The following is a 19,546-nucleotide window of genomic DNA, read 5'->3' as shown; positions in this document are numbered from 1 at the left end:
ATCGTAAGGATGGTGCCAGGTTTCCTCCAGACGTGACGCTTGGCATTCAGGCCAAAGACTTCAATGTTAGTTTCATCAGACCACAGAATCTTGTTTCTCATGGTCTGAGTCCTTTAGGTGCCTTTTGGCAAACTCCAAGTGGGCTGTCATGTGCCTTTTACTGAGGAGTGGCTTCCGTCTGGCCACTCTACCATAAAGGTCTGATTGGTGGAGTGCTGCAGAGATGGTTGTCTTTCTGGAAGGTACTCCCCTCTCCACAGAGGAACTCTGGAGCTCTGTCACACCTCCCTGACCAAGGCCCTTCTCACCCGATTGCTCAGTTTGGCCGGGCGGCCAGCTCTAGGAAGAGTCTTGGTGGTTCCAAACTTCTTCCATTTAAGAACGATGGAGGCCAGTGTCTTCTTGGGGACCTTCCCCAGATCTGTGCCTTGACACAATCCTGTCTTAGATCTCCACAGACAATTCCTTTGACCTCATGGCTTGGTTTTTGCTCTGACATGCACTGTAAACTCTGGGACCTTATATAGACAGATGTGTGCCTTTCCAAATCATGTTCAATCAATTGAATTTACCACAGGTGGACTCCAATCAAGTTGTAGAAACATCTCAAGAATGATCAATGGAAATTTCGAGTCTCATTGCAAAGGGTCTGAATACTTACATAAATATGGTATTCTGTTTTATTTTTTTATACATTTGCAAAAAATTCTGAAAACCTATTTTCATTTGTCATTATGTGGTATTGTGTGTAGATTGATGTAGAGTCATCCATTTTAGAATAAGGCTGTAATGTAACAAAATGTTGAAAAAGTCAAGGGGTCTGAATACTTTCCGAATGCACTGTATATTGCCTCAAACACACTGAAATGCCAGATTTTTTTTCACACAACTCAGAAGTCACCTTTCAGTGTAAATGAAAGCTTTTCCTGTCTGTTTTAAATTATTTGAAATGTCAAAAACAGCCAAATTTGCTCTCATTGGTTGCTTTGCAGTTAAACATTTTTTTTTTAAATCAGACTGCAATTTCATCATGATCTTTGTGTCAAAATGACACTTTTATTTAGTCAACACAGCTCCATCCTGTTCACTCCCCAAGCAATGGACTGAGACACATGACAAATCACATGCTTACTCAGCTAATCTCAACTCATCTCTACTTTCAGTGTAAAAATCAGTACACTATGTGTTTTTGCAAAGTTTGAGTAATGTAGTAGGCCTATGATTACACAAAGAATGAGGGCTGGGAAAGCTTTCCCTGGAACTTGACATTGAAGCTGACCTTTTAGCAGTGATGCCACTTAATCAACAAGATACAGTGGGCAGCTGAGCCAGCATTGGCCCAATAATGCTGGGGAGTTGGGTGGGCAGTTAGTTAGGAAATGATCCGTCTGCAGCATTGTGTTTCATTAATCCTCTATTGAATATTTGGTGAAAGGTTTTTATAATATATGTGATAGAAATGAAAATAATCTAATAATTGGATTAAGTTACTATTTTTGAGTAATCCATTGCTGTACCTTATTTGTCATGCCCTCCTTTTGGGTTTCTTCACAATCACATACATATTAAAATAGTTTCATCATTCTTCATGTTTATTTTTAGATAACAAAATGAGTGATCAAGTTTTTCTCTGCAGGTAAAATATTTCCATAACTGCAGTGTAAAATATGATAATTTTATGTGTTGGCAACAGGTGGAGCGTAACTCAATAAAAACCATTGCCTATATTTAAAATGATACAGTACGAATTATAACTCCCTTTTTTATTTAACATTTTATTTATTTTTCTCCAATTGTAGTTGGATATCGAATGAAGTGATGATAATGTTCAATAGGCTGTGATAATGGTCACTGTCTCTTACAGAAGATTTCTACTTTGTGTCTGTTGTAAGGGAACCCTCTCTGACAATGTCACCCAGGAATAAAAGTGTGTGTCTGTGTGTGTGCGTGCACATGTGTGTTGACTATAAGAGCAGAGAGAGGGGCATGATGATACACAAAATGTCACTTTTGTGATTTGTAGCTTTGGAATGATGATAGATTTGAGATTTTACTGACTCTCACATCACATTAAAAAAAACATACACATTGACCAGGAGGTATCATAAGAATGATGCTCTTAATTTTCCAGAATATTGTCCATGCACGCACATTTCGGGATCTTTTGCTGTGTTGAAATTAAATGTTTGGGTAAAATGTTATATATTTTTTCAAACATTGTAAAAATTGAAAGGTTTTCCAGAAGGTGTACAAAAAAAACATTAAGTTTAAGGGTTATCATTTTATATAGGCAAATATAAAGTATTTTCCTATAGCTGTGGCCCCTTTCCAGACCGAGGTAAAGACAGTTTCAAGTTGGATATTCGACGGATATTGGCGCTTTCTAACCTCAATAGCTTTCAAACCACTTGAGCCACAGACTCCAAATAAGTGTCATGATGTTGGAAAAAGTGCGCACAACATTGCACAGGTCTTATTTTCACAATTTGGACATTAATTCACTTTCAAAAGCTAATAAACCTGTGTAAATGTGAGAAGCATTTTGTATTCCAAGTTGAATTAGTTAGGGAGCGTAAAAAAAGTACAAACTATTTTTACAAAGTTCAGAATGTCCACTCAGTGGGCCTACACATTGCACAGCCTTTAGTTTGTCCATTTTCATCTCACATGGTTTTACATGAATTTTTCAAATGTAAAATTTCAATAGCTCCTTGGTCATGTGACCTCGTGACTTCAAACAAGGTTCAGAATATCCACTCAGTGGGTCTACACATTGCACACCCTTTAGTTTGTCCATTTTTTTTATCTCACATGGTTTTATATGAATTTTTCAAAATGAAGAATTTCAATAGCTCCTTGGTCATGTGGCCTACTGACCTCAAACAAGGTTCAGAATGTCCACTGACTATGCCTTCATATCGCACACTCTGATGCTTGTCTACTTTCATCTCATGCTATTAGACTTAAATCTGTAAGCTTTGCAGGCCTTCATTTCACATTGGTGTTAAATTTTAAAAAATGAAGTCAACAAATGTTCCATACTCGCAATAACTATCTTTCACATGGACACTGAAAAGATCCGTAAAATGGCTGTATGTGGTATGGATCAAGGACAGGAGAGGTGTTCGAACAGAGGTGCTTAAAGGAAGGTGCACAGGTAGGCCTCATGAAAAACAATGTTTCACATGCTCTTTTTAATCACAGTAATAGGCAGTGGTTTGTCAGTCACGGTGAGCTTGATAACGTGAAAGAATCCTTTTCATAACATCACTTTCATATACTATACATTAAGACAAATCCTTCTGCGTTGAGTATTAGAATGCCGTTTACATTACCTGATAATGACTTGATATTTGAGTGCATTCACAACAAGCCACCTGCACACAACTTACAAAATGCAATAGTGCATTTGAGAGTTCGTTTTTCTGATGAAAATTGTTATTTGATGCATGGCCTACTATTTCTAACTGGGAAAATAAATTCCTACGTCTTTTGTGAGTAAAATCCTTTTTCCAAAATTGATTTAGGTACATTTTTGTGAAGAGGTATGAGGGTTGTGATGTGGGTCATTTAATAGTAAAATAATTTAAGGGATCAATACATTTCTATATTGCTTCCCCAGTATCTGCATGAACCATCAGGCCAAGTGTTTTTGGTTGACCCTGCTGGACAGAAAGAGAAGGAGGAATCAGAACAAGCTGCATTCAAATTCAGGACTTAGTTATTCCATTGTACTGGATCTAATACATATTAGCATTTTACATACATTAATTAAATGTAATAGTTTTTCATGACATACTGTGAAAAACTCTCTTGGCTGCTGGCTCTGTCACTTTCAGACATACGCAGAGCAGACAAGAACCACAGGGGTTCTCTGTGAAGAGAGAGTAATCCAAAAGGCACAGACACACCCCTTGACATTCAATTGGCACCGTTGACCTGTATGTATTCTCTCCTGATTGGCTCTGTGGTGCACAGTCTGGCAGTCTGACTAAAGTGCCAGAGGTATGAGGAGAGACATCCTCTTTTGTATTTATGGGAACAAATATTTCCTAACACTTTGGATCCTATTCTTGGACAGTTAGAAGACACAATGCAGGGTCGTTATCCTGTTGGAAGGTGAACTTTCATCCCAATCAGAGGTCCTGAGCGTTTTGGAGTAGGTTTTCATCAAGGATCTCTCTGTACTTTGTTCCATTCATCTTGCCCTCGATTCTGAATAGTCTCCAAGTCCCTGCCGCTGAAAAACATCCCCACAGCATGATGCTGCCACCACCATGCTTCATCGTAAGGATGGTGCCAGGTTTCCTCCAGACGTGACGCTTGGCATTCAGGCCAAAGACTTCAATGTTAGTTTCATCAGACCACAGAATCTTGTTTCTCATAGTCTGAGTCCTTTAGGTGCCTTTTGGCAAACTCCAAGTGGGCTGTCATGTGCCTTTTACTGAGGAGTGGCTTCCGTCTGGCCACTCTACCATAAAGGTCTGATTGGTGGAGTGCTGCAGAGATGGTTGTCCTTCTGGAAGGTACTCCCCTCTCCACAGAGGAACTCTGGAGCTCTGTCACACCTCCCTGACCAAGGCCCTTCTCACCCGATTGCTCAGTTTGGCCGGGCGGCCAGCTCTAGGAAGAGTCTTGGTGGTTCCAAACTTCTTCCATTTAAGAACGATGGAAGCCAGTGTCTTCTTGGGGACCTTCCCCAGATCTGTGCCTTGACACAATCCTGTCTTAAATCTCTACAGACAATTCCTTTGACCTCATGGCTTGGTTTTTGCTCTGACATGCACTGTAAACTCTGGGACCTTATATAGACAGGTGTGTGCCTTTCCAAATCATGTTCAATCAATTTAACTTACCACAGGTGGACTCCAATCAAGTTGTAGAAACATCTCAAGAATGATCAATGGAAATTTCGATTTTTTTCAACTCGAAATCTCAATTTCGAGTCTCATTGCAAAGGGTCTGAATACTTACATAAATATGGTATTTCTGTTTTATTTTTTTTGCAAAAAATTCTGAAAACCTGTTTTCATTTGTCATTATGTGGTATTGTGTGTAGATTGATGTAGAGTCATCCATTTTAGAATAAGGCTGTAATGTAACAAAATGTTGAAAAAGTCAAGGGGTCTGAATACTTTTTGAATGCACTGTATATTGCCTCAAACACACTGAAATGACAGATTATTTTTCACACAACTCAGAAGTCAACTTTCAGTGTAAATGAAAGCTTTTCCTGTCTGTTCTAAATTATTTGAAATGTCAAAAACAGCCAAATTTGCTCTCCTTGGTTGCTTTGCAGTTAAACTTTCTTTTTTTTAAAAATCAGACTGCAATTTCATCATGATCTTTGTGTCAAAGTGACACTTTTATTTAGTCAACACAGCTCCATCCTGTTCACTCCCCAAGCAATGGACTGAGACACATGACAAATCACATGCTTACTCAGCTAATCTCAACTCATCTCTACTTTCAGTGTAAAAATCAGTACACTATGTGTTTTTGCAAAGTTTGAGTAATGTAGTAGGCCTATGATTACACAACGAATGAGGGCTGGGAAAGCTTTCCCTGGAATTTGACATTGAAGCTGACCTTTTAGCAGTGATGCCACTTAATCAACAAGATACAGTGGGCAGCTGAGCCAGCATTGGCCCAATAATGCTGAGGAGTTGGGTGGGCAGTTAGTTAGGAAATGATCCGTCTGCAGCATTGTGTTTCATTAATCCTCTATTGAATATTTGGTGAAAGGTTTTTATAATATATGTGATAGAAATGAAAATAATCTAATAATTGGATTAAGTTACTATTTTTGAGTAATCCATTGCTGTACCTTATTTGTCATGCCCTCCTTTTGGGTTTCTTCACAATCACATACATATTAAAATAGTTTCATCATTCTTCATGTTTATTTTTAGATAACAAAATGAGTGATCAGGTTTTTCTCTGCAGGTAAAATATTTCCATAACTGTAGTGTAAAATATGTGTTACGTGTTACACTTTGTTTTGTTTTAGATTGAATGTTTTGCATGCCAACGGTGGTTCCATGTGCTGTGCCAAGGAATGAAGACAAATGAGTTCAACAGAGTGAAGAACACAAACTGGAATTGTGGTCTTTGTTGTTGAAAATGTATGCTCTACCCCATCCACACTGAAGAGGCTCTGAAATGTACATCAACCAGGGATAAAGAGAAAGCTAACACTGTGAAATGTTTCATAATTTAAATGTCTGTTGACATTTTTATTAATTGATTTACTGGCCACCGTTACTGTGGTTACATGTTCAGTATATATATTGACCAGCAAACCCACTGCAGCCTACCTCACTAGCTCCCTCTCCATCTCTGTTTTGGACAATTAATAGCATGACTCTCATACTTTGCCCTTTTCCTTTATGGTTGATATTAATGACAGGGAAAATAAGTACTTAAAACTACCAATTATTGTTGATAAATATTTTTAAAAAGGATAAACACAACACTGGACTGAACCCCCTAATGGTCAAACTAATAATAATGTACCACAATATAGAAGATACATGACTAGGTTATGCAATATGGGTGTATATCCACTGCATGCTTCTTAGGTGTGTAATTGACATGCTCAAGGAGCTATTGCAAATTTGAAACTATGTACAATGTACTTTACACTGCGTGATTTTACAGTACACAAACAAGAGTGTGCAATATAGAAGGGTAATCAGCGGACATTAGGTCACATGACCAAGGGGCAATTGAAATTCAAAATGTTGAAAAATTCATGTAAAACCATGTGAGATGAAAATAGACCAACGTGTGCAATGTGTAGGCCTACTGAGTGGACATTCTGAACCTTGTTTGAAGTCACTAGGTCACATGACCAAGGAGCTATTGAAATTCAAAATGTTGATAAATTCATGTAAAACCATGTGAGATGAAAATTGACAAACTTAAGGGTGTGCAATGTGTAGGTCCACTGAGTGAACATTCTGAACCTTGTTTGAAGTCACTAGGTCACATGACCAAGGAGCTATTGAAATTTTACATTTGGAAAAATTCATGTAAAATCATGTGAGATGAAAATGGACAAACTAAAGGGTGTGCAATGTGTGTCTATGCCATCGGGTACAACCAGTTTTGAAAGTGTTAGGAGTAATAGTTAAAGAGCTATTGAAATTTGAACATTTTGATTTGTCACTATGTTGATAGTCCCTAACTGCTGTTGGTGGACGTAAGGGAACTACAGGCGAATATCCGTCGAACATCCAACCTGAAACTGTCTTTACCTCGGTCCTCTCCAGACATACCAACGCGATGATGTGCCACGATCACCGAAGTTTGCTGGCAAATGCACTAGCCCGGAGCACGGCTAGGGGAGCGAATCACTGCCCCAGAATCAAGACATTGTGGAGAGGCTGAGCTCTGATTTTAAACCCGCCCTCCGGAGAGATCTCATTTCCCCCAAAACCTCCCATTTTCTCTCTCTCTCTCTTTCTGTCCCTCTCGTTCCTCACCTCTTATTTCTCGTCTTTTGCTGTACCCCTCACTCACGAATCATGGATCTCACAACGAGATGTTTGTTTCTTCTATCCTGCCTCTGCATGATATCGGCGATCGATTTAGAAGCAATAGAAACAAGCTACTATGTGGAGTCCACTGCCACCTCAGATGTGATCGACTATAAGGATCCCTGTAAAGCTGGTAAGCTTTTGGAATGCTTTTTATCTAACATTTATGTGGACCTAAAACATGCCACGAAATGCTTTTATGTGTTTGGAAGTGAGGGAAATTCATTTTGGAGATGACAGCAGGGAATCGAAATAGATTTTTTTAAATGATTCTTTATTTTTTTTTTTTACATATTGTCATAGTTTTGCTGATTTACACATGATTGAGAATAGTAACATATGGTGGAAATGGTGGAAATATGGCACTCGTGGAAATAAACCGAGGACATCAATGTAATTTCTCAGGATACATTTTTCAAAGCAAGGGAAAAAAAGTTTGGAATCTTTACTGGAAGAACATAATGGAAAATGCTATTTGTTTTAAAGTTTCGCCATATCTTTATCTATAGTTAAGAGTATATTTAATGTATAATCTGTCTGTGTAGTTGTCAAAAATATGGCATTTTTAGAATAGCCTATTTAATCAAATGTATAGCCAAACTTGGAAGATTCATTTTGATAGCACTAAATCTTCACCCATTGAACTGTCGGTTGAAATGATTCAAATCCTTGCCGATGTTACATTTACTTAAGCTATGCAGGCCTTGGTCGTGAAGAAAAACACTGCATTCTACTATGTTATTATGAGGCTCTTGTGTTCCCCAACTGGTTTTGTCATTGCGCAAAATGACGTGCATTTACTTCACCGGCTGTTCACGCGACCACTGAAAACAAGCGGCTGGAGATTGGGGTGTTGTATGCTACATATGGGGTGTATTCATTACGCCGTTTCTGTTGGAAAACATTTCACCGTTTACTCCACGCGAGAAACGTTTTGCAACGAATCCGAGAATTTCTATTGGACAAATTCAGGTAGGTCCCTCCCGTTTTCGTTCCGTTTGGTTCTGTTTGGCTCATACATTTACATTGACATTTAAGTCATTTAGCAGACGCTCTTATCCAGAGCGACTTACAAATTGGTGCATTCACCTTATGACCTCCAGTGGAACAGTAGTGCATCTAAATCTTTTCAGGGGGAGGGGGTGAGAGGGATTACTTTATCCTATCCTAGGTATTCCTTAAAGAGGTGGGGTTTCAGGTGTCTCCGGAAGGTGGTGATTGACTCCGCTGTCCTGGCGTCGTGAGGTGAATAGTGAATACACCCCTGATCTATTTCATCCTCATGTATGAATGATCTCCATCTGACCCCATCTAAAAACCATTAGACCCATATTGTATGTGTTCTTCTAATTATATGTTGGCTGTTATCTGCAAGTTTCCTTGGACATTGCTCTCATCATCATGGGTCTTCTTCTCCCATAGCCAAGGTTGAAGGGGGTCTTTATTCATAATCCAGACAATAAGTGCAGCCTAATTAAACTAAATCAATACATTTGGATTCTGTTGAAGTATCGGATTTCACCATCCCCTGTCTAGCTAATGTCTCCAAATATAAAGTCAACATTCATAACAGAATAGGCCTATATTTTGTATAGAAGAAGATATCCCAGTTGTCACTTCAATAAACACTGTGCTGTAAATTCACTGTATCTCCTAGTGTCTTTGGGGAATTCTGAGAGATATTTTCCTCATCTGGGGAATACATTTGTTACAGATAGAGACATGGCTCCTCTTAGAAATTACCCCTCTGGAAGTTCTCCCTGGCACTTAAATGTTTTGGTGCTTGTATATGTCTCATTCTCGGTTGACAGCATCATGCAGGGGATGTGGGCTATTCCATGGTAAACCGAGTGATGGCACAAACAGCACAAACCATCATTATTTTACCAAACTTTGAATCTGCCCTGTTCTTCAGGTAAATGTGTTTTTGTAAAATGTTCAGCGGAAATTGTTAAAAGTAGTCCTCGTGTATAGAGTTGTATGGTGTGTTTAACTTTTCAATCAGTGGTTTTTGTTTTACATACATTTTAAAGAGTCTCAGCATCATTCTGTTACAGTGGAATTGACCACGTGTAAAGTCGTACTCTTATTCAGGTCCTTGTCAATTCAGTCCTCCGTCACCTCCTCTTCCTCTCTCATCAGTCCAGTGGCCTGGATTATTTGTCCTGTGTTTGTAATGAGAAGAAGCTGGGTTGAGCTTGACATAGAAGACCATATACCAGCCACTCTAAATTGCTGCAGAGGCAGATTATAATTCAAGTGGCATGTTGCAGTACAGAATGCATCACACACACACTGCTCATATTTCATGTGGCTTGTTTATACTCCTCTTTTACATAGTAAGGAGTGATGTGTTTTTTTTTGTTTGGGGGTTCAAGAGGTTGCTTCCTCTCCTCTACTCTCAACTCCCTACATAGATCTGTTTAGAGGAACAACCCTTATGTAAATCATCAGTATCTGTCATCTCAGTGGTCAGGACAAATTGTTATATGTCACTTGTAATAGTAGGATAACTGACGCATTACTAGGGTTGCAAAATTCTGGCGACTTTCAATAAATTCCCTGGTTTTCCCAAAATCCCGGTTGGAGGTAACCCGGAATCAGGAGGGAATAAGCAGGAAAGCAGGAAATCCAGAATCTTCCAACCAGGATTTTTGGAAAGCCCTACACATGACTCCAGGTAAGGAGCCCCCCAAAAGCACGGTCAATCGATCAGTACAAGTGCTCCAAAGTGGTATTCCTAAATGTAAAAAATGATGTCTTCAAATAAGGAATATATGTTTTGGCTGGAATTGAGGATGCAACATGAACAAAGATGTAATTTGCAGTGTTTGCTATGGATCAAGGTCCATGGTGTCCATTTGTAGCTTGCCGCTTATCCCGTTGGCCTAACATGATGTCTTTCATTTGTCTAGAGAGCAAATGACCAAAACAAGCCAGCTCTGCTGTGTATTTAGGCAGGGACTTAAGTCACGAGCTGTAGCAATCAAATGTCAAGAAATTATAACTTATTTTAGTAATGATGATATACCATTCCCATCATCATCATTATGAACAGTGTTATTATGTTCAGTGTTATCCCTGGGCATTGTTTAGGACAGGTGGTGGAGAGACAGTTGCAAGAATAACTCCCACCCACGTCAAGCCTCTGAGCCCCTCTCCCCTCCTCAATCCCAGCTCTCCCAGCTCTTTCCACCTGCTCCTTCAGCATGGTCTACATTTGTTAAATAATCCAAGGGATGGCTGATGTTGACCCGGATCCAACTTTTGTACTCTTTTTCCCAAAGATATGCTGCACCTATGATTCAGCCCTATTTAATCTCACTCAAACGTCTTCACTCAATGACTCGCTCACTGACTCGCTCACTCTCTCACTCACTAGTTTACTTGTTCATAATGCTAGAGCGCAAAAGGTGACAACCACTGTCAGCAATCAAAACTGCTGTTGTGTTCCTTCGCTCACTTGGCCTCGTGCCTGTATAGATTTCTACTCTTATTTCCCCTTAAGGACACCATTGCATTGAGTCAATTTGATAGTTGTCTGCTGCTCAAGGTTAGCTTTAGATCAATACAATGGACAGAGTGTGCTTTCCAGCCGTCAAGATTAAACGATAAATTAAACAAATCATTTAACTTTAGGTTCACTTGAGCAAAATATAACTGCTAACATTCATTAAAAATGTATATGGGGAAAAGCCATTTAAAGCTGATAGTTAAATGATGGAAAATGCCTTAGTTCACAGAGCTCCAACCTTTGTAGCATCCCTGAAACTAATTTAAGACTGTAAGAACCCATTGAGATTAGATCCACTTACTTTCTATATGAAAAATGGATGAGAGCAAGTCACGCTCAATGTCTTCTCTATTTAAATAATGATAGATCTTCAAGAGAGCAGAAACTGAGTTGACATTTGATTATGGATTATAATGGGGTAGATGACTTAATCTACCAAGGAGCGTCTTGCAAGGGCTGAGTCTCCTGAATGTTAAATAGTATCCTAATTTGTATTCTGACATCAGTCTGCGGGTTTGCCCTGTGTTTGAGCTCCTCTACTCTAAGCATTACCAAGAGACATCTGCTGTGTAGCCTATAGGGAGGGAGAGGAGGAGACCAGTCTCAAGCAACCCCCTGCCCTCACTTATGCAAGTGGTTTTCCGTCTCGCCCAGCCCATCTCCTCTCCCCTCTGACTAGCTCTGGCAGTTCCCACAGACTGTAGGTCATTCACACCATGCCAGGGCAGAGCTGCTGGAAGGTGGAGGGCAGGCTGGGCAGACTGGCCACACCAGCGTAAGGTGAGTGCAGCCCATTCAGAGGGGCTTGGCAGCTTATCCCGGGGCTGTTTACTGGCCCTGAGAATTGCATGTGTGCATATAACCCAAGCCTTTAATCATTCCCGCCTTAACTTGTGCATTTGGCTATGAGCTAGTCTCTGACTTGATAATAAACACAGGATTATGGGGTGATGAGGGATGGTTCGAAGGCAGGCAGCCGTCTGATGCCTTTTATCATCTGACAAGTTTAGTTTGATAATTCCCTGATTTTATTTCAGGTGTCCTCAGTTGTTGAGAGTATGTCCCAGAGGGAGCTTGTTGCTTGAGGCCCTGTTCTCTTGCCAAACATGGAGAGCTCACATGTCTGGGTTCAAATCCTGGATCTTTATATAACTCACAATGCAAAATGGGATCCTAGCGTGTATAGGCATTCAAGAAACAGATAGTGAAGTGTGAATGGTTATTCTCAAACAGATGTAGTTACTAGTGCGATTGACAGTAAGAAGTTTGTCTGAGTTTGTTTGAGGGGTGATTCTATTAGTCAGCAAAAAAGCAGTAGGAATGTCAGTATTGTTGTAGAAATGTTTTACTCCTAGTATGGCTTGATAATGGTTGTTAAATGGTTTGTTGATTTACTTCTAAACTTTATTTCATTATTTAGTTCATATTGCCCCTAGAAAGCCCATTATCATTACAAGGCAAATAGTTATCTAAAGGGTAAGCAGCCATGTATGGAAGATGAAATGTATACAAACCAGCCCACCCCACACACACAATGTAGTTTACATCAACAGGTTTGCTCCTGTAGTTTCCAGGTGATTAGGGTGCCATAATGTGTGTGCATTTGTGGGGAGTGGGACAATTTGTTTGTTGTCAGCGCTAAGAAATAACAAATGCCGTGGGCGTGCTCATTTAAATGACTCAAAGCACGCCCAATTAAGCAACAATAATGATGCTAAACAAGCAAAATGGGGACTTCTTTACAATTCATTCCCATTTGTCATTCAGTTTGACTATTCATTTGATCTTCAGTATTGTTCATCGGGATATATTATTGTGTTCCCAACCTGTAGTTTCTTAGAAGTCTCTCTTTTTGATTTTGAACATTATTTTTTATTCATGGAATATTTTAAGAGGGTTTGAAGTCTATTTGTGACTCCAATGCATCTTTAAGCATATCTCAGCTTGACTAATGAATTCAAGTCATATCTTAAGCAACTCTTCTCTAATCTCAGATCTGTACCTTATGTAGCTAGCGCTCTTGACAAGCAATGCATTGCCAAGATGTGCATTGCCACGATAACAGATGTAATGTGTTGCAATGGTTACATGATCATGGAACTCTATAATTATGATTATTTAACAATGTTATGGACATACAGTTTGGAAGTTATCGGAGAACACTGTCAGTCAACATTAAGCTTACATTTTAGACATGGATAAATATTGGGAAATTAGATCTAGCTAATGGGCCTGATGGAGTGTGAAATATGTAAATTGAGACAGGCGTTTAAACGTGTGGCTCTCCAGCTGAAGCTGTCTTCATGGTGTCAATAATAGGACTCAGTGGGGTGTCAGTAACTCTGGCCTGATCTCTGCTGTGGTGCCTGATGAGACGTCTAGGCTTTTATTGGAGTGTTATCCCCCTTGAATCTGGGGCTTTAGCTTGAGGCTTCTCCGGAACCTCTCTCCTAATTACACCTTAGTTATCTTTGAAATGAGTATACAAGTTGAGTTTGTACTCCTGCCTTGGGCTGAAATTGCAGTGTGAGGAAATGTCAAGATAAGCATTTGTTTAAGATGAACAGCTGGAGTTGTTTTTACAGGAAAGGGGCATAATATTTACAATACTCCCACCCATAATTCCACCAACCAGCTCTTACTGGAGTTATAAGCTTTTCATAGATTGTAAGATGCTGTTGCCTCACTATTCATGATGCTTGGATGCTTTCTTCATTTTTTTTCTCTCCGACATTTTAAAGATACAGTATACTCGTTGTGCCTCCTGTTGCTGTATCTCCCTGTTGTCTCACTTTAGCCAGTATGTGTGGCGTCAGATAGGGTTTGCAGGCACAGAATGAAACCTGAAAAGTGATACCTGTACTGACATCAGATGGTAATCATCTTAACTCAATACAGTATTGGCTTCCATTGGAATTCAAATGCAAAATTTGTTAAAGAACACATTCACTGTGAAAGGCGTCGCCATGTCATTGTAATGCATTTCAAGCACACGTCAGCTGTTTTTTTCCCCCCTCCTCCACCTCATCTCAGGGTCTTCGATTGGGAAAATGCCATTTTTCTTCAGGGAAACTGAGCCTCACGTTGCCTGCACTGTTGTCCTACTGATCCAACTTTCCTTTGTGTGACAGTGGTGTTAATTTTTAGATGATGTAGCAGATGTGGTGCCCTGGAAGTCACACAGGGACAATTGCCGGTAAAGAGTGTCAGTCAGTCATGGTGTGTGTCTGACACTAAGGAGGCCATGTCCTGGGAATTCCCTGTATCAAGTGGTGTTTAATTTGATAGAGATCTTGTGCGTAATCTTACAGGACACAGATTGATGGGGGTGGTCTGAGATTAAAGGGATTATGATGGTTAAGATTATCTAAAGAGACATTCCTTCCAGCTATGGGGGAGGGGGCAGCCTGGTTAGACTAGACATAACATAGTAAACTTAAATCCGAGACACTGAAATTAGTGTAACATGTTCAATTTAGTATGGTTACATGGTTACATAAGACAGAAGGTTACTTAATGGTGCACTATGCAGACATCGCTCTGCCATTTCCTGTTTGCTAAGATTCTAATACTTTGCCTAATTTCAGTTTGTGACAAAACAGAGAATCATTGTACGATCTTAACCACTGTGAAATATATTTTCAATTACCCAAAATATTGTATTTTCAGCTTTTTGATGCGGGTGTTAAAAATCGAAAGAAAAAGAAGCAAAAATGAAACTTAGGGAATCATAGAATTGGCACACAGAACAGATCTACTGCTTCTTAGACTTGCTTTCAATGAGAGTGACAGATCTATAACTCATACTTCTTTGTGAGTTACATATTGCAGCTTTAAATCAAAAAAGAAAGGAGGGTGGTTGGTCGGGGTGGATGGGTCAACATATAACGTGAACGTCTAGCAACCCAAACGTTGTGTGTTCGAATATCATCACGGACAACTTTTGCATTTTACCAAGTTAGCAACTTTGCAATTACATACTCCTTGGAATGTTAGCTAACCCTTCCTCTAACCCTAACCTTAACCCTTTAACCTGACTCTTAACCCTAACCTTAACCCTAACCGTTAGCCTAGCTAACGTTAGCCACAACAAATTGGAATTCGTAACATATCATACATATTGCAAATTCGTAACATATCATGTGAATTGTAATACGTAACATATCATACAAAATGGATAATCGACATCCACAAATTAATACATACCATACAAATTGTAACATGTATATCATACTAAATGGAGGGAGACAGATTAGCATTTACTATGTTAAGTCTACCCCTGAGTCCAGGTTGCAGCGGAGGGTCTAAGTGTAACACACACACAAAGTGCAATCAATCAAATGTTTCATCAAAGGCCATTTTTTATCTTCACATTATGTCCACATGAAAACCATATTTTTCCCAGCCACCGAGCGTGTCGCGCTGATGAAAAATGCCTGTTGTGTGTTTTCCTATCATAGATGTTTATGTTAGGACACTGAAAACCATATAACCTATCAACTGGAATGAAACTATTTATCAGAGCGGAAATGATCAAATTGTTCATCTTTTAAATTCCTGTTGATATTAATACCATGCCCGCAGCTGTTGTCATTTAGTTAATGAATGTTGCTGGAAAGAGAGAGAGAGAGAGTGACAGCAGTGCTATGCTCAGTAATGATCTGCTCCCATCTGCCACTCTCTCTCTCTCTTGTGCTCTCTCTCTGGGTTTGAATCTACACTACTAGTCTTTCTCTGCTTAGTCTGTTTTGACAGGGGTGCACATACAGTGAGGTTTCTCAGTTTAAAAAACAACTGCGCAAGTGCAATGGCTGCCATCCTGTCCTCTGCCCGGTGCCCCATATGGAAGATTCCAGAGATTCAGTCTGTGTCCGTGGATAATTCAAGGCAGGAGACAATGGGATTCATTCTCAATCCCTGCGAGATTTTCCTTAACCTGCAGCTTCTCCACGACGACTGGGTAGCCTGGGGAAATGAGGCCTAATGACGCAGGGGCTGTGCATTTGCTCATTTCAATCTTCGCTGTTGTCAGGGTACAATTATAGGCTGGATTAAGAGCTTGTCTCCAGAATGTTTTGTGGATGAGTGGGTGTCCACCATGGATGAAGAATACATTATCCCTCTGTGTAGGGCAGTGGGGTGGGGGTAGGGGACAATCCTGCACCTTGTTGTGTGGTTAGTTCTAGCATTAGGCCAGTAAATCACTGCTAATAACTAACTGAGTACAGTATTACTGTAGCATTAAGAATTAGGTAAAGCAGAGTAACTCTTCAAATTGGAGCTGCATTTTCATCTTCCACTGTGTTAAAGGGAAGATTACTTTGCAAATGATTTTGGACATACCTGTCTTAGTGCTCACTGTCCTCTGACATCAGCCCCAAATGTATGTTGGTTTTGTCCAAGTGCTTGTCTGTTCTCTCATCCTTTAATGCTGTCAGTCAGTTTTAGGAATCAAAAGTAAGAAGTAAGACAGTTTGTATCCATTGCATACTGTATGGACAGCTGGTAGCTAGCAATGATCAGATATACTCTTGGCACAGAGTTTCTGTATTAGTGCTGATTAGGAATAGTCTGTTTAGTGTTTCGGGGTTTTGGTCACACACAGCAATTTAGCGTTTTTCTGAGTGCAAATTCAAGGATCCCTTTGACTTCTGGTATTTCAAACCTGCCCGCAGAGCTCTGAGCATGCCCTATCTTGCAGGCAGAGATCTACATATTTTCTTATTGCTGTCATTAGCCTGTAATCCTGCCTAGCCCCACCGCTCTACAACATGCCCTCTCTGACCCTCTCTGTTGCTTGTGGGAGACTGGCTGCATCTCAGCCAGCTACATACTGTTTCAATAATTCTCCTCTGGTAGATAAGGGACACAAGCGAAAACCCTTTTTTTCTCTATTGTTTTCTTTCTCTTCCTTTCTCTTTGAGATAATCACACACCACTATCTGACTGTTATCAAGGGCCGGGCCAATGATAGCTCAGTTATAAAAGAGCTTTGTCTTAGATGCTTTTGTAGTGTTCTAAAAACAACTATACGTGCTGAACATATGCTTTCACTTTGATTCCTAGACCACAGTTTGTCAGTTCCTAGTTGTCCATCTTTCTCTATTGCACTTGATTTTCAACAACTCTGGGTAATTCTTGGGGTAACCTACTTTCACGCTCAAATTGTGAACACACAGTAGTCGGTACCATATTCACTCCAGCCACAGCAGATCACTCCATTAGGTCTGACTTGATCTATCTCTTGCTACTCTGCCTCCTATCCCCAAGGAGTAGAACCCTCACACACAGTGAAAACATGTTTGCAAAGGATAATCTTTCTCCCTCCTCCTCACATTCTCCCCCCCACAGGGTTATGAGGTGGGCAGTGAGGCTTTATGCCCTCCTCACATTCTCCCCCCCACAGGGTTATGAGGTGGGCAGTGAGGCTTTATGCCCTCCTCACATTCTCCTCCCCACAGGGTTATGAGGTGGGCAGTGAGGCTTTATGCCCTCCTCACATTCTCCTCCCCACAGGGTTATGAGGTGGGCAGTGAGGCTTTATGCCCTCCTCACATTCTCCCCCCCACAGGGTTATGAGGTGGGCAGTGAGGCTTTGTGCCCTCCTCACATTCTCCTCCCCACAGGGTTATGAGGTGGCCAGTGAGGCTTTATGCCCTCCTCACATTCTCCCCCCCACAGGGTTATGAGGTGGGCAGTGAGGCTTTATGCCCTCCTCACATTCTCCCCCCCCACAGGGTTATGAGGTGGGCAGTGAGGCTTTATGCCCTCCTCACATTCTCCCCCCCACAGGGTTATGAGGTGGCCAGTGAGGCTTTATGACCTCCTCACATTCTCCTCCCCACAGGGTTATGAGGTGGCCAGTGAGGCTTTATGCCCTCCTCACATTCTCCCCCCCACAGGGTTATGAGGTGGCCAGTGAGGCTTTATGCCCTCCTCACATTCTCCCCCCCACAGGGTTATGAGGTGGCCAGTGAGGCTTTGTGCCCTCCTCACATTCTCCCCACAGGGTTATGAGGTGGGCAGTGAGGCTTTGTGCCCTCCTCACATTCTCCCCCACAGGGTTATGAGGTGGCCAGTGAGGCTTTGTGCCCTCCTCACATTCTCCCCCCACAGGGTTATGAGGTGGCCAGTGAGGCTTTGTGCCCTCCTCACATTCTCCCCCACAGGGTTATGAGGTGGGCAGTGAGGTTTGTGCCCTCCTCACATTCTCCCCCACAGGGTTATGAGGTGGGCAGTGAGGCTTTATGCCCTCCTCACATTCTCCCCCACAGGGTTATGAGGTGGGCAGTGAGGCTTTATGCCCTCCTCACATTCTCCCCCACAGGGTTATGAGGTGGGCAGTGAGGCTTTATGCCCTCCTCACATTTTCCCCCACATGGTTATGAGGTGGGCAGTGAGGCTTTATGCCCTCCTCACATTCTCCCCCCACAGGGTTATGAGGTGGGCAGTGAGGCTTTATGCCCTCCTCACATTCTCCCCCACAGGGTTATGAGGTGGGCAGTGAGGCTTTATGCCCTCCTCACATTCTCCCCCCACAGGGTTATGAGGTGGGCAGTGAGGCTTTGTGCCCTCCTCACATTCTCCCCCACAGGGTTATGAGGTGGGCAGTGAGGCTTTATGCCCTCCTCACATTCTCCTCCCCACAGGGTTATGAGGTGGGCAGTGAGGCTTTATGCCCTCCTCACATTCTCCCCCCCACAGGGTTATGAGGTGGGCAGTGAGGCTTTGTGCCCTCCTCACATTCCCCCACAGGGTTATGAGGTGGGCAGTGAGGCTTTGTGCCCTCCTCACATTCTCCTCCCCACAGGGTTATGAGGTGGCCAGTGAGGCTTTATGCCCTCCTCACATTCTCCCCACAGGGTTATGAGGTGGGCAGTGAGGCTTTATGCCCTCCTCACATTCTCCTCCCCACAGGGTTATGAGGTGGGCAGTGAGGCTTTGTGCCCTCCTCACATTCTCCCCCCACAGGGTTATGAGGTGGGCAGTGAGGCTTTATGCCCTCCTCACATTCTCCCCCCCACAGGGTTATGAGGTGGGCAGTGAGGCTTTATGCCCTCCTCACATTCTCCCCCCCACAGGGTTGTGAGGTGGGCAGTGAGGCTTTATGCCCTCCTCGCATTCTCCCCCCCACAGGGTTATGAGGTGGGCAGTGAGGCTTTATGCCCTCCTCACATTCTCCCCACAGGGTTATGAGGTGGGCAGTGAGGCTTTATGCCCTTCTCCTCCCCTCTTCCTCCTGCTCTCATCTTCCTGTTCAGACATGGATTACCCTGCCACCCCTTCTCTCTTCCGCCTTCCTTCCCTCCCTTCCTCCACCCCTTTCACTCCACTCCTTCACAAAGAACAGGCTGTAAATCCAGCAAACGTGCTGGTGTTGAAAGCTTGTAAAACAGAGTGGCGTGTCTCTGTGGAGAGGACTCCTACCCTAACTGCTACAGAAATGGGGCATTTTAGAAAGGAATCCCATAAAGCATATTCCTCATAAAGG

The 19,546-nt window shown here is 41.7% G+C and overlaps 1 protein-coding gene across 1 annotated transcript in view; it reads left to right on the top strand.

Moving 5' to 3' along the window:
* The first annotated feature begins 7,446 nt into the window (after positions 1-7,446).
* LOC115140028 (bone morphogenetic protein 1-like) overlaps positions 7,447-19,546 on the top strand; it is a 53,184-nt gene continuing 41,084 nt past the window's right edge. The window contains exon 1 of the mRNA XM_029678029.2: positions 7,447-7,674. Within this exon, the coding sequence (XP_029533889.1) occupies positions 7,530-7,674 (145 nt within the window). The 5' untranslated portion in view covers positions 7,447-7,529. The remainder of the gene's footprint in view (positions 7,675-19,546) is intronic.

This window comes from Oncorhynchus nerka, linkage group LG13 (assembly GCF_034236695.1).
Source record: "Oncorhynchus nerka isolate Pitt River linkage group LG13, Oner_Uvic_2.0, whole genome shotgun sequence".
NCBI lineage: Eukaryota > Metazoa > Chordata > Actinopteri > Salmoniformes > Salmonidae > Oncorhynchus > Oncorhynchus nerka.
Note: the sequence above shows the minus strand (reverse complement) of the source record. Positions and strands in the feature narration are given on the sequence as shown.